General features: G+C 42.0%; 1 protein-coding gene across 8 annotated transcripts in view; it reads left to right on the top strand.

The window, feature by feature from the left end:
• celf5a (cugbp, Elav-like family member 5a) overlaps window positions 1-11,616 on the top strand; it is a 219,618-nt gene extending 208,002 nt beyond the window's left edge. For 5 of the 8 annotated variants that reach the window (XM_058073574.2, XM_058073570.2, XM_058073572.2 and 2 more), the window contains exons 8-12: window positions 2,236-2,448; window positions 2,581-2,679; window positions 3,257-3,400; window positions 7,579-7,754; window positions 8,479-11,616. In XM_058073574.2, coding sequence (XP_057929557.2) covers window positions 2,236-2,448; window positions 2,581-2,679; window positions 3,257-3,400; window positions 7,579-7,706 — 584 coding nt within the window. In that variant the 3' untranslated portion in view covers window positions 7,707-7,754; window positions 8,479-11,616. The remainder of the gene's footprint in view (window positions 1-2,235; window positions 2,449-2,580; window positions 2,680-3,256; window positions 3,401-7,578; window positions 7,755-8,478) is intronic. The other 3 variants (XM_058073577.2, XM_058073576.2, XM_058073571.2) reach the window with 1 other exon arrangement.
• Window positions 11,617-13,018: the final 1,402 nt, after the last annotated feature.

Below are 13,018 nucleotides of genomic sequence, written 5' to 3'. Positions count from 1 at the left end.
TGAGTGGTTAGCGCGCAGACCTCACAGCTAGGAGACCAGGGTTCAATTCCACCCTAGGCCATCTCTGTGTGGAGTTTGGATGTTCTCCCCGGGCATGCGTGGGTTTTCTCCAGGTACTCCGGTTTCCTCCCACATTCCAAAAACATGCGAGGTTAATTGGCGACTCCAAATTGTCCATAGGTATGAATGTGAGTGTGAATGGTTGTTTGTCTATATGTGCCCTGTGATTGGCTGGCGACCAGTCCAGGGTGTACCAGGCCTCTCGCCCGAAGACAGCTGGGATAAGCTCCAGCACCCCCTGCGACCCTTGTGAGGAAAAAATGAAATGAATGGCACCCGCAATGTTTTTTTGGTCCCATGTAGGGTTATTTAGCAGTTGCACTCAATAAAAATGCAGATAGTGAGCCAGCAAACCGTAGGCAGCTTTGCTTGGCTCTCAATTTCACGAACCACTTTATTGCGTGCAATATTGTCCGAAAACCAAAGCAGTGTGCAAAAATTGAGACAAAATTCTGAATGTACAACATGTGTACCGCCCCATTTATGGAAAACCTCATTGTGAATCGCTGATACTACATGGGCCACTTGTTACGTGCTTTGCCACTGCCAAGGCCCAGCACTGTGAGGGAAATATGTGTGGTTGCGTTTCCGTGACAACCACACAAACCTCCCCCAACCCCAAGTTCCCTCCTTCCCTCATCCAATCAGGGCTAAGGTTTCCAGAATGAGAGGTGGTCTCAGGGGAGCTGTACTTCAGTGAGCACGGATGCTTCACCACAGAGGCCCCTTCTTTAGAGAGGCCATCACACCGTGAGATTCTAGCGCAAAATGGGTACTTTGGTGTTCCTGGCATAATTGGAAACACTTTCCAAAGGAGGGCCCTTTTAAAATGCATTGCATGAGAGGGGACGGCAAGCAACCAATTTCCATTCCGCTCATGAACCATCCTGCCGCTGCTTCTCAGGCGTGCATCAAATATGTTATGACCCGCGCGTTTGTCAACCTGCCAAATGTTGTGGTGTGTGTGTAACGGACATCATTTTGTTTCTGCTACCTGCTTCTCCAGGCAAATGCCTCTCTAATCATTTCCATCAGGTTTTTGCTTTATTTCCCCTCAGTAGTTTCATGGTAGTTTCATCATGCTGAGCAGTAGAGTGGACTTGCACAAACACGGCCTCATTTTTCACAGGTTGGCTTCCCTGCGATGCTGCCTGATGTGTCATGACAAATAGCTTATGTTTGACAGGCGTGTGTCACACTTGTCCTTGCATTAGCCAGGAAATGTGGTGTAGCTCGGCATGGTCGTGAAGCCTCTCCGCACAATGCTGACAACAATGTATGTGTGTCTCAGTATGCCTGAACTGTTTTCTATCTGTCGCACAATCAAAATCCATCACTGTGCATTAAAATGTCACAATTGGAGGAGCAATTCATGAACACAATTAAATTAATATGATAATATTACTGTGGAACCCAATTAAGTCGACGCTGTTTATGTCAACAAACCTGTATAAGTCGACCAACTCATCAAGTCCCGGTCTACTGTGTTCTTCTTACTTCTTAAAAAGTTCAGACTTAAGCAAATTTTGGCATAGTAGACTTTAATAGAAGACATCTCAGCCATTCTTTCATCGCCCTTTCCACAACTGCCATAGGTTCACAAATGCTTTATTATCGCCCATTCTCCTTATGCCTCTAGCGAAGTCACAAGGAAATGTGCAAGCATTAGCTATACTCGGTTATGACGACAACCGCTTTTGTCAATGTGAGTCAACCAATCTGAGGGATGTCGACTTAAATGGGTTCCGCTGTCCTGTGAGGGAAGGTAACTAATTTATTTCATTAATTACATTTTTTTTGTAATGAATACATGCACAACCAGAGAGCAAACACAACTCTGTTATGATGGCAGACAGAAGCACAGTGGAACATCCCCACAGACACATAGAGTCTTGCACCCTTTTATAACTTAATTCGGACTTGAACACATTATCAGCAACCTGCCAACTCTCCCTGTCCTTTTCTTGCAGTGTAAGATAACCTATGACCTATGTTGCCAAGGAAACAACATAGTGACCATGACTGCCAAATGGGACATGTTTAAAAAATAAAAAATGTGGCTTGAAGACACAATTAATTGTGCCCCATAAATTCTACCTTGCTACAACAACAAAAACAAATGGGTAACAACAGTGTCATGATCAATTCTCAGTGGTCCTCTCTTCGTCCCCTCAGGCCTCAGTTCTCCGCCAGCCAACATCACCACCTCCGCCGTTCCCAGCATCGTCACACCCATCGTCAACGGATTCACCGGCATCCCTCATCAGCCAAACGGACACCCCGCTGTGGAGACGGTCTACACCAACGGTCTGCCACCTTACTCCACCCAGAGCCCCACGGCCGCCGACACCCTGCAGCAAGCCTTCACTGGAGTACAACAATACACGGGTGAGCGCCTGCCGCTACTTTATTTACAACCAGCTTTAAATGTATTGCAATGGCACCACTATAAGAACACCATCAGGTCTTGTGTTATGGACCGTAGACCTTACCGTAACGCCATCCGTATTTTTCTTGTAGCAATTTACCCGGCCACCACGCTGACTCCCATTGGCCAGACGCTGCCCCAAGCGCCACAGGTCATCCAGCAGCAGCAGCAGCAGCAGAGAGAAGGTGAGGGTGAGAGAACATTATTACTTTTGTAGATTTATAACAAAGATAAGCATGAGAGGACAATATTGCTGTGGCTCTCTCATAGAGAAGAGGCCAGAGAACGATATTAACTTGATGCTGCACACATCTCATTCTCTGTGTAATAGATAAATAAACCGACCTCATATAATGTACTGTTCACAGCTCATCCCAGGAAATAGATACATACAAGATGTGGGTGATAAAACACTGTTAATGGCGTCTTCCTACATGTACAATATAGAAACATGACAGTTGTCATCTTAAAGGAGTATTAGCGCTGGTCATCATGTTGGAAAACTGCCTTACACCCCAGTTTGTCCTTAACAATGTCAGAACGTGTTATTTTACTGTTTCTGCAAATCTTTTCTAAACTTTTAGGTGTTACTGTATTAGTTCATTAAAAGAATCCAATAATAATATACCTGCAGTTAACCTGGTACTACCTGGTAAACTAATGAACTAACACATCTCATCTTAATGAAGTCCTCCTGAAAGTCCGCATTGAGAAGAGACGAAATAAAGAATGCCAATTCCCAGCAGTCAGTCTTGTTTCTGTCTGCAGGTCCGGAGGGCTGTAACCTGTTCATCTACCACCTGCCACAGGAATTTGGAGACAATGAACTCATGCAGATGTTTCTGCCCTTCGGCACCGTCATCTCCTCCAAGGTCTTTATGGACCGGGCAACCAACCAGAGCAAGTGTTTCGGTGAGTTCTTCAGTCACAGGACAAGACACAGTAAGCTTCAGGTCAACAGGCAATAACCTAATATGATACTTATAATGACTTTGTAGTAGTGTGGCTGCACATGAGCTGGACATAGTGCATTCTTCCGCTGTAACTAGTTCTTGTTTTGTGTTTACCGACCAAAATTTAAGTTATCGGAACGTTTACCACAAAATGCAGTAACACAGAATGCCGTAAACCAGGGGTCTCAAACTCAATTTACTTGGGGGCCACTGGAGCTAGGGTCTGGGCGAGACTGGGCCGCATCAGGTTTTCCAAAAAAAAAAAACGCATTTATTAAAAACAGAAAAATGAACTTTGCTTTGGTTTCGATTTTCTACAATAAAAGCTCTGATAAAACATTCCACTGTTCTCAAATATCTTAATTTTTAAGATGAAAAATAAATAAACAAATCAAGAATAAAGAAAATCAATCAATCAGTAATAAATAAATTTAATAATAATAATAAAAACTTAAGAAACCACATATAGTTGGTGGGTAGACAAATTATTTTTTACAGATTAAAATGAACAAAGCATTATTAGAGCCCTGTAGACATGACAAAACACGACTATAGTCACATTTATACTTTATTTTTATTTACAACATATTGTATGTAGGCTTCAAGTAATTTCCTTTAAACTTAAATAGCCAAAAACTTACCACTTCCACACGGATAGGGAGGTTAACTATTAACAGTTATTTAACCTTTAACATGAACATTAATCAAACGTAATATTTTTTTCTGGGTACATGATACCATACAGCATCCATATCAAACTTGCGCAGGCCGCACTAACATTAAACTTTCATATCAAGGCAGGGGCCTCAAACTAGCCGCGTGTTTGAGACCCCTGCCGTAAACCAACAACCACCGACAGTCCAAATCATTATTAATAAAGATGGAATAGGGGTTCTGATCCGCTGTATTTTTGAAGATTGGATAATGTCAGATCAATCTGGTTGCCGTATCACGTTCGTAACTCTGGACCATACACCAACATGCTAGTTGCTACTCGACTCCCACCACCCACCATGAGGATTATCATGCAGACATGCCCACAATGGTGAATATCGTGGTGAAGTTAGTTTCACTTTGGATATTGGATATGAGGCTCAGTAACTATAGCGGTAGTTCCCCCTCACTGCGCTTGGATTGCTGTGTCATTGGGCGGTGAGCTTGCATGGGAAGTGCTCTCACTGCTGTTTTTTTTATACTACGGACTGGCAATAAATTACTATTGCATTGAAGAGAGTGCAATAATTATCCCAAAATCTGACCAAGGTATGAGCAAATTTGGGATAGCTGTTTTAAAAAATGCCACTCTTGGGAAAAGCACAAAGGCGAAGAAAAATGAAAGAATTGCTGAAACCGATCTTGCCCCCGACTGACCTCCATTTGCATCTTGATGACTGTTGTGTTTTGGCATCAGTACTGTTGAAAAGGTCTATAATAAACATATACACTGAGGCCACATTGGCCATGATGTCGTCGATCAGGATCTATGTCCTTGTTTCCTTGGAGCCGCTGCGTGACCTGAACACCTTGCTGCTGCTGCATCAGCATCACCGTTCTTTCACCCCAATATCTGTCAATACTCTCACTACTGAGGCTGATTCACGCACCTCCTCACCGCGCCTCCTCTTGTCTCATTTAGCTCTGTCAGCCTACACATATAGTAAACCTGCCCCGGGGCTGATAAAAACTTTGACCAGGAATGTTGAGTGTGTGAGTTGGGAGGGGTGGAGGCAAAGGACAGTTATAGATCAGCATTTGTTTTCACTTCAGGAGCAGAATTGATCACCAATCCCGCCTCCCCAGGGGGACTTAATAACATATAAATTCATGAAAGAAGACCTATTTGCGGTATTGACGTATATACTATGCATTTACAACATGGTGTTAGGCCAGGGGTATGAGTAGGAACAGTGTAATTCATCTGGAAAGGGGGATACATTTAGACTGATGCTAAGCAAGTCTGGCTCGGGGGCCACTTTTTGGCCATATTTTTATTGGCCTTTCGTATATTCTGAAATCAAATTAAGCATGGTCTACATTATAATTACATACAAACCAAAATGATGTCTTACAGCATAGCCTCTTTACTGATTGGGGTTCACCCTGTCATGAACATACCAGCTTTCAGAAGGCTGACTCCCCCAAAAAGAGATGGAATGGTGGTTAGTGCGCAAACCACACAGCTAGGAGACCTAGGTTCGAATCTCCAGTTGGGCATCTCTTCTCCCTGTGCATGTGTGGGTTTTCTCCCACATTCCAAAAACATAATGACGCAAAACAAAAAACATAAACACTCCAAATTGTCCATAGGTATGAATGTGAGTGTGAATGGTTGTTTGTCTATATGTGCCCTGTGATTGGCTGGCGACCAGTCCAGGGTGTACCCCGCCTCTTGAAGACAGCAGGGATAGGCTCCAGCATGCACGCAACCCTCGTGAGGCTAAGCGGTACATAGATGGATTGATGGATGGATGTTTCCACATTGTAGGAAGCTGATCGGGTGCTAACAAGGACGTCTTTTGATAAAAATACACAGAGAACACAGCTGGACTCACGCAGTGCATTAATAACACAACAAGACGTGCTAATCAAGGTTTTGCTGTAATTGCTTAGCTTATGGTGAGTCACAATGGAATATCAAAGTGGCCCCTCCACCCTTCAGTTTATCTAAATGCAGCCCTCCGTGGAAAGGGCTCCTCCAATGTGTCTCCTTCGCCATAAATGGTCTGAGTCAGACCCGACCGAACAGGCTCGCGCAGACACGTCCCCCAGGTGGCCGAGGAGAATCTCCTGCTGTTTTTCACGGGTCATGGAACCTTCCTAATGACACCCCAGACACAGGGGAGCGGATCAAGCGGAGACACACTCAACTGCAGTTTCTGGTCACTGACTTCGCAAGGTGTTATTTTTATTTTTTTTATACACTTGATGCAAACAGGATGTTTAGTGCAGGTAAATCTAAGAGGACTTTTTTTTGGGGGGGGGGTCCTCAGGCAGACTCATCATGTGTTGAAACACACCCTTGCAATGTAATGAGCACTTAATTGAGTCCAGATTGAGTCAAAACCTGCTTTGGGTTTCACTTTTACATCATTTTGAGTCTTTGTATTTTACTTTTATTATGAATTGTGTCAGTCATCGTTAAGAATCTGCAATGAAAGGTCACATTACAGTCCTTTTATGACTCAATGACATTGTGTTTGGATTCTAAATATAATACACTGTACATGTTCCCATGAGCTTTTGTTAGCAGAGACTAATGCACTTAAAAGCACAGCATTTTTCTGCATTTTTCAGTTTTTATTCAAGGAATACATATTTTATTAAATGAAAAAAATGTATGTATTTAATGGGAACGGTGTTGCTGATCAGTCTTTTTTCCCTTTGATTGGACTTTTGCTTTTTCTTGTCAACATTTCACTTTTTTGGCCCATTCATTTTGTTCAGTGATGAAATTCACTTTTTCATTTTCCATTTTCTATTCCACTTATCGTTGGGTCGCGGGGGTATGCTGGAGCCTATCCCTGGTGGGGTACAACCTGCACTGGTCGCCAGCCAATCACATATAGACAAACAACCATTCACACTCACATTCATACCTATAGACAATTTGGAGTCACTAATTAATCTAGCATGTTTTTGGAATGTGGGAGGAAACCGGAGTACACAGAGAACATGCAAACTAACTACACACATAGAATCGAACCCAGGTCTTCCCGATTTCCTAACTGTGTGGCCCACATGCTAGCCACTCGGCTACCATGCTGCCCGACATATCAAAATCCAAATGGAGCACCACTGCACCATTCTGTGACGTGAATTAATACGGCATTAATTATGTGTAGGAGGTGATTACCCATGGTGCTTTGCGACTTTGCTTACCTGCTTACTGTACATACTTGGTCATGTTGTGATTTGGGATATACTAGATAGCCTTTTTTCCATCATTGGTTGAATTAGATGATAGTCCCAAGGTTGTGCAGTAATTTAGACGTGTTGACAGAAGTCACCATCCTGTCGAGAATGTAACCAGTGGAGACATTGTAAATAAAATTCTTAACCCAAATATCTGCAGTGAATTACTCAGTACTACTGGTTGTCTAGAATCTGTAGATAAGCTCTGGGGTTTTTTTCCTGCAGGCTTTGTGAGTTTCGACAACCCGGCCAGCGCGCAGGCAGCTATCCAGGCCATGAACGGCTTTCAGATTGGCATGAAGAGGTTGAAAGTCCAGCTAAAGAGACCGAAGGATGCCAGCCGCCCTTACTGACACAGCCTACCTTTAGTATTCATTGCAGCAACAGCAGCAGCAGCACAGGTGAGTTCTACACAACTACGTTAAGTACACTTGAACAATCAAATCACATGCAATTACATGAACAATATTGCCTTTACAAAGATAATACTGCTCATTTCTTTTTGTCTAATTACACAGATTTAAAATCACCATATTACATATACTTAAATAGTCCATTAATGATATCAAATCTGAGTTATATTCATTTATTTCACCTGACAATTTTATTTTATTTTATTCAATATGCTTCTTTTAATTAATGTTACATTCCATGGAGCATGCATTTAATATTAATTATTTTTTAGGTCATGAAATATATGAAATGGTCATTAAATATTTTTTCAAGTGCAATAAATGAAAAAAAGTTAGAAATAATTACATTTTTTATATTTAAATTAAATATTTCAAAAATGTTTAAATCAGTATAATTAATTTTAATATTTTTGGCCTCCCAAAAAATCCTCCATTAATTCAGTTGACATTGAGTGTACATGTAGTCATTCATTTGAACTTCAAATTGTTGTCTGCCAATGCTTAATAGTTTTCTGTGCAGATTTTTTTTTGGGGGGGGGGGGTTAGCCAACAGAGCAGCCAGCATGTTAATTAGGAGCTCTGCCACTGTGGTGATTGACAAAGATCAATTGGTATGCCAGTTCGGGTTAGCCCTCTGCAAAGCACTAAGCTGATGTAATACGACCGTATTAAAGAATTGTAAAAAAAAAAAAAATGACGCTCTATTTTCCAGGTTTTAGAGGAGACGTGACGATATCACGGAGGGGCTTAACTTTTTTTTTTTTTTCTTGGAAAGCAACATGTTTTTTTTTTTTAAATCAACGCATAAGGATTTCTTTTCTGTGTTTTGGAAGACATATCAGCATTTACTTATGAAGACATAAGTTGGAACGAGACGTGGAGATGCGTCGCCGGGGGACGCAAACAGATGGCACAGTGTGAGGAAAGGAAAAAACTGATGAAAACAAAAAACACTGAACAACAGAACTTTTTTTCTTGTTGAGACTGGAATTGTTAATTAAGCAACAAACAAACAGGAGGAAGCATCAACAACAAATAGATTTCTATATACATGTTATATAAACATATATATGTGTGCGTGTATATATGTATATATATGTGTATATATATATTGTATATATATACATATATATACATATATATATATATAAATGAGAGATGCGCTTGTGGCTTTTACTGCACTGGACAAATGAGGGTTCAAACTCGAAGACGGACAGTGGCAAGATAAAAATCTCTTCTTCTCTTCTTCTTCGTCCACTGGAAGTCTTTCTGTTTTCCCTCTTTTTCTGACATTGTCACCCAGCAAGCGCCAAGGAGGAGGCTACCAGCCCGGAGGAGTTTAGCAACAACTGAAAATCTTTCACCCAAAAGGGACCACAGGACCAAACCTGTTTGTATTGTTCTGAGCAGTAATGCATAGTATTAATGAATTAAAAACTACTACTGATGATATTACACATTTATTAAGGAGGAAACACTAGCTTCAGGTTGAAACACAAAAAAAAGAGGAATGTTTTTTTTGTAGCTATAAGGGTTTGAGAATATATTTTAAAAAGTTATGCTATTTTAGTGGCGTAGAAAATGGGGGTTGGATATTGTTACGGGCATGTTCATTTCATCTACATTTCATTCATTTTGTATATCACTTATAAGCTGGACTCATTTAATGAAAATGATTACATTTTCGGCTGCATGGTGACATAGTGGTTCGCGCGCAGGCCACACAGCAAGGAGACCTGAGTTCAATTTCACCCTCGCCCATCTCAGACTTTCCATGCATACTGCCGGAATCAAATTTCTGACATTTTTTTTCATCAATATGCTGGCACCCGCAATGGGGCGGCACGGCGTTCGAGTGGTTAGCGTGCAGACCTCACAGCTAGGAGACCAGGGTTCAATTCCACCCTCGGCCATCTCTGTGTGGAGTTTGCATGTTCTCCCCGTGCATGCGTGGGTTTTCTCCGGGTACTCCGGTTTCCTCCCACATTCCAAAAACATGCTAGGTTAATTGGCGACTCCAAATTGTCCATAGGTATGAATGTGAGTGTGAATGGTTGTTTGTCTATATGTGCCCTGTGATTGGCTGGCGACCAATCCATGGTGTACCCCGCCTCTCGCCCGAAGACAGCTGGGATAGGCTCCAGCATCCCCATGACCTCCTGAAGATAAGCGGTAGAAAATGAATGAATGAATATTACATTTTCATCAAATCCCAGCAGCATCACCCTGAAACAGGAAAATTCACTGATTGTCACAATTGCATAAGAAGGCTGACACTTCTCAACATATGGAATTATGATATGAGTTGCTAAATTCACCAAATGAAAGTGATGTTTTTCATGGTAGAGGTCAGTGTTAGTGGAGGTTAATGGCCAATGAATTCGTAACACCTATGCTAGAAAACAGTGGCGCAATAGTATAATCTTTTTCATATATATATGAGCCAGAGCAGCGCCTTTTATAAAGTGAACAACAGGATCAGTAGTCCTTCCTTTCCATCATTAAAGCCTTGATATTCCAGATAATCTGACCGTAAAGCAGTGTGCTAAAAGTGCCATCCGGCTGAGCAGCGTGTGAGCGAGGCAGTAAAAACAGCACAGTGTCTGTAACTGCTTAATAAAATATACAAATGAGCCTGACAGTGGTTGTAAACATTCCCGCAACGCCGTGCCGCAACAGCGGTGCCTGTCGGGTCACGGCCTCTCCTGCTGCCAAGCCTCTCCAGCTGCTCTCAGCGGGATGGGGGGTCCTCGTGATTCCTGCGCAGGAGCCAGCGTATCGCTCTCTTAATAGGAGCCTTAAATCTGAGGGCTACCTAATGAGTTAATATTGATCAGATGGGCAGCAGATATAACTAATATAGATATAGAAATATCTAATCTGACACGCCAGATGGTGGCTTTTGCAAAGAACAGACACAAACTGTTTGGAAAAGGCCACCTTTAGAGGTACGGTGGTTGTCACTTGGCAGGGAGGGACGCCAAAAGGTTTTTCCCACCACATCCGGAAAAATCCATGCCTACCAACCTTTCAGATTATCCAGATTACCGTGGGTTACTTCACCTAACTTCAGGTGTCTTCTTAACATCCTTTGTTGGATGCCTGAAGGGCATTGGACTTTAGAAGTTCCACTGGATTTTGGATTGTAGGAAAATATCCTTTTGATCAAGAAAAGCCGTCGTGCTCAAGACCGGTTCCGATAAAACTGTTCCATTATAAACCCTATTCATGGGGCGCCTATTGTTTACATTGTACTTGGCACACCTTCTCATGATGAAAGGATGCTGATTGGTCCATTTACAGACTATTTATCTTTAGTGTCACTAATACACTTGCTGTATTTACTGCCAGTTAACATTCCAAAGTATTAATAGACTATCTAACAGTACACATGCATGTTTAGGGAGTCAACTATATGCTGTTGTTCAGGGAAGAGCATTTCCTCTCCAAAGGCAATAATAGCACAGCAAGAGTGCACATTTGCAGCCTTAGGAGGTCAAATTAAGAGCAAAATGATCCATCAATTAGACAGCAGCAGGCCTGTAGGTGTAGCAGCCACAGCTGCCAACGACAAAACGACCGCTTACCATTAGCGACGGTCACACATGGCCGCCATATATCTACACTACCGTCACCTTACAATGTGCGCAAAGACATTACATGAAGTCATTTCCTTTTGTCATCTATTCTTACTTTGCTTTCTGGGATTACTGCCTTTTTATATCTGAGGATGGGGCTTGACAATACAGTGAAGTGAAGAATTGAAAGTAACTTTTATTGTTGTATTGTTAATAATCATTCCATATGAAGTACCGTATTTCCTCAAATAATGGCCTGTGCTCTTGTAGATGTCATGTGTTGTCCACTTTACGCACCTTCCCTTGAAGTGACACCAAAAACAGGTCAACCTCATTGTTACCCAAAACAGCAGCTGTAACACAGACGCATGTTACATAACTAAAATATATAGCTCAACTTGGGCTGCACGGTGGTCGAATGGTTAGAGCGCAGGCCACACAGCTAGGAGACCCAAGTTCAATTCCACCCTCGGGCATCTCTGTGTGGAGTTTGCATGTTCTCCCTGTGCATGCGTGGGTTTTTTCCGGGTACTCCAGTTTGCTCCCACATTCCAAAAACATGCTAGGTTAATTGGCGACTCCAAATTGTCCATAGGTATGAATGTGAGTGTGAATGGTTGTTTGTCTATATGTGCCCTGTGATTGGCTGGCCACCAGTCCAGGGTGTACTGAAGACAGCTGGGATAGGCTCCAGCACCCCCGCGACCCTCGTGAGGATAAGCAGTAGAAAATGAATGAATGTAGCTCAACTTCCCATAGCTGATTCCTTTTGCATCACAACGCGATGAATCAGCAACGAACCACAAATTGATTTATTGATTATTATTCCTCTCTTTATGTCCATGCGACTGCCTAAGCCTTAATAGATGTCCGGGACTCTCTACAGTTGATTAAACAAACGTACCAGCCACTATATGAGAAAATACAGTATTAAAGTACATGGTCCAACACAGTAGAAGGAAAGTAGTTTTGCTCCACTGAGTTACTGTTCCTGTTGCCATCCTCCTGTCAGGTGAAGCTGTGATAGATGCCCTCTTTTTACTCCAGGCCATACAAGGCCTTATAAACCTCACACTTCCAAAAAAAAAAAAAAAAAAAAATCTTTCCTTATGGGATTTTCTGCCAGGGAGAGCGGCGTGAATTATTAAAATCAAATTAAATTTGGCCTTCACAACAGCTCGGGTAAATGCAAATTAAAGATGCCAGCTGTGTGTGGCTGAAATGTAATGAGTTGGAGGGAGAGAGAGGGGGACCGAGCGGGGGTGGGACAAAATTACACAGCAGGAGAAGCGTTACTGTGTATGTTGCAACACGGTGATGAAATGAGGGAAATCCATCACAGTGGAGCCATAGAAGGTGGCCAAGCTATAACATATCTTTTTTTATTTGCATCCTTTTTTTTTATTCTTTCATACTCCACATCACGCTCTAGGGTTGTAACGGTAAAGCCATATGGTTTGGTTTGTTTTCTGTTAAGTAAAGGAACACTATATATATCAGATTGCAATGACGTGTAAAACTAAATGCTACAGTAGCAAGTCATTCTCTTTTTCGGAAACAATGCAGTATGACGGTAACAGAATTAAATAGTGTTTTATTTTTAGGAAATTCAGTGCATTGTCTAAAGGTGCAGTTTTTTTACTCAAAACTCTTGTTGTACCGTTACAGCCCTAC

Source organism: Doryrhamphus excisus, linkage group LG4 (assembly GCF_037039965.1).
Source record: "Doryrhamphus excisus strain RoL-2023G ecotype Guam linkage group LG4, RoL_Dexc_Guam_v1.1, whole genome shotgun sequence".
NCBI classification, from domain to species: Eukaryota; Metazoa; Chordata; class Actinopteri; order Syngnathiformes; family Syngnathidae; genus Doryrhamphus; species Doryrhamphus excisus.
The sequence above is the reverse complement of the archived record's forward strand: the minus strand, read 5'-3'. Positions and strand labels throughout refer to the sequence as shown.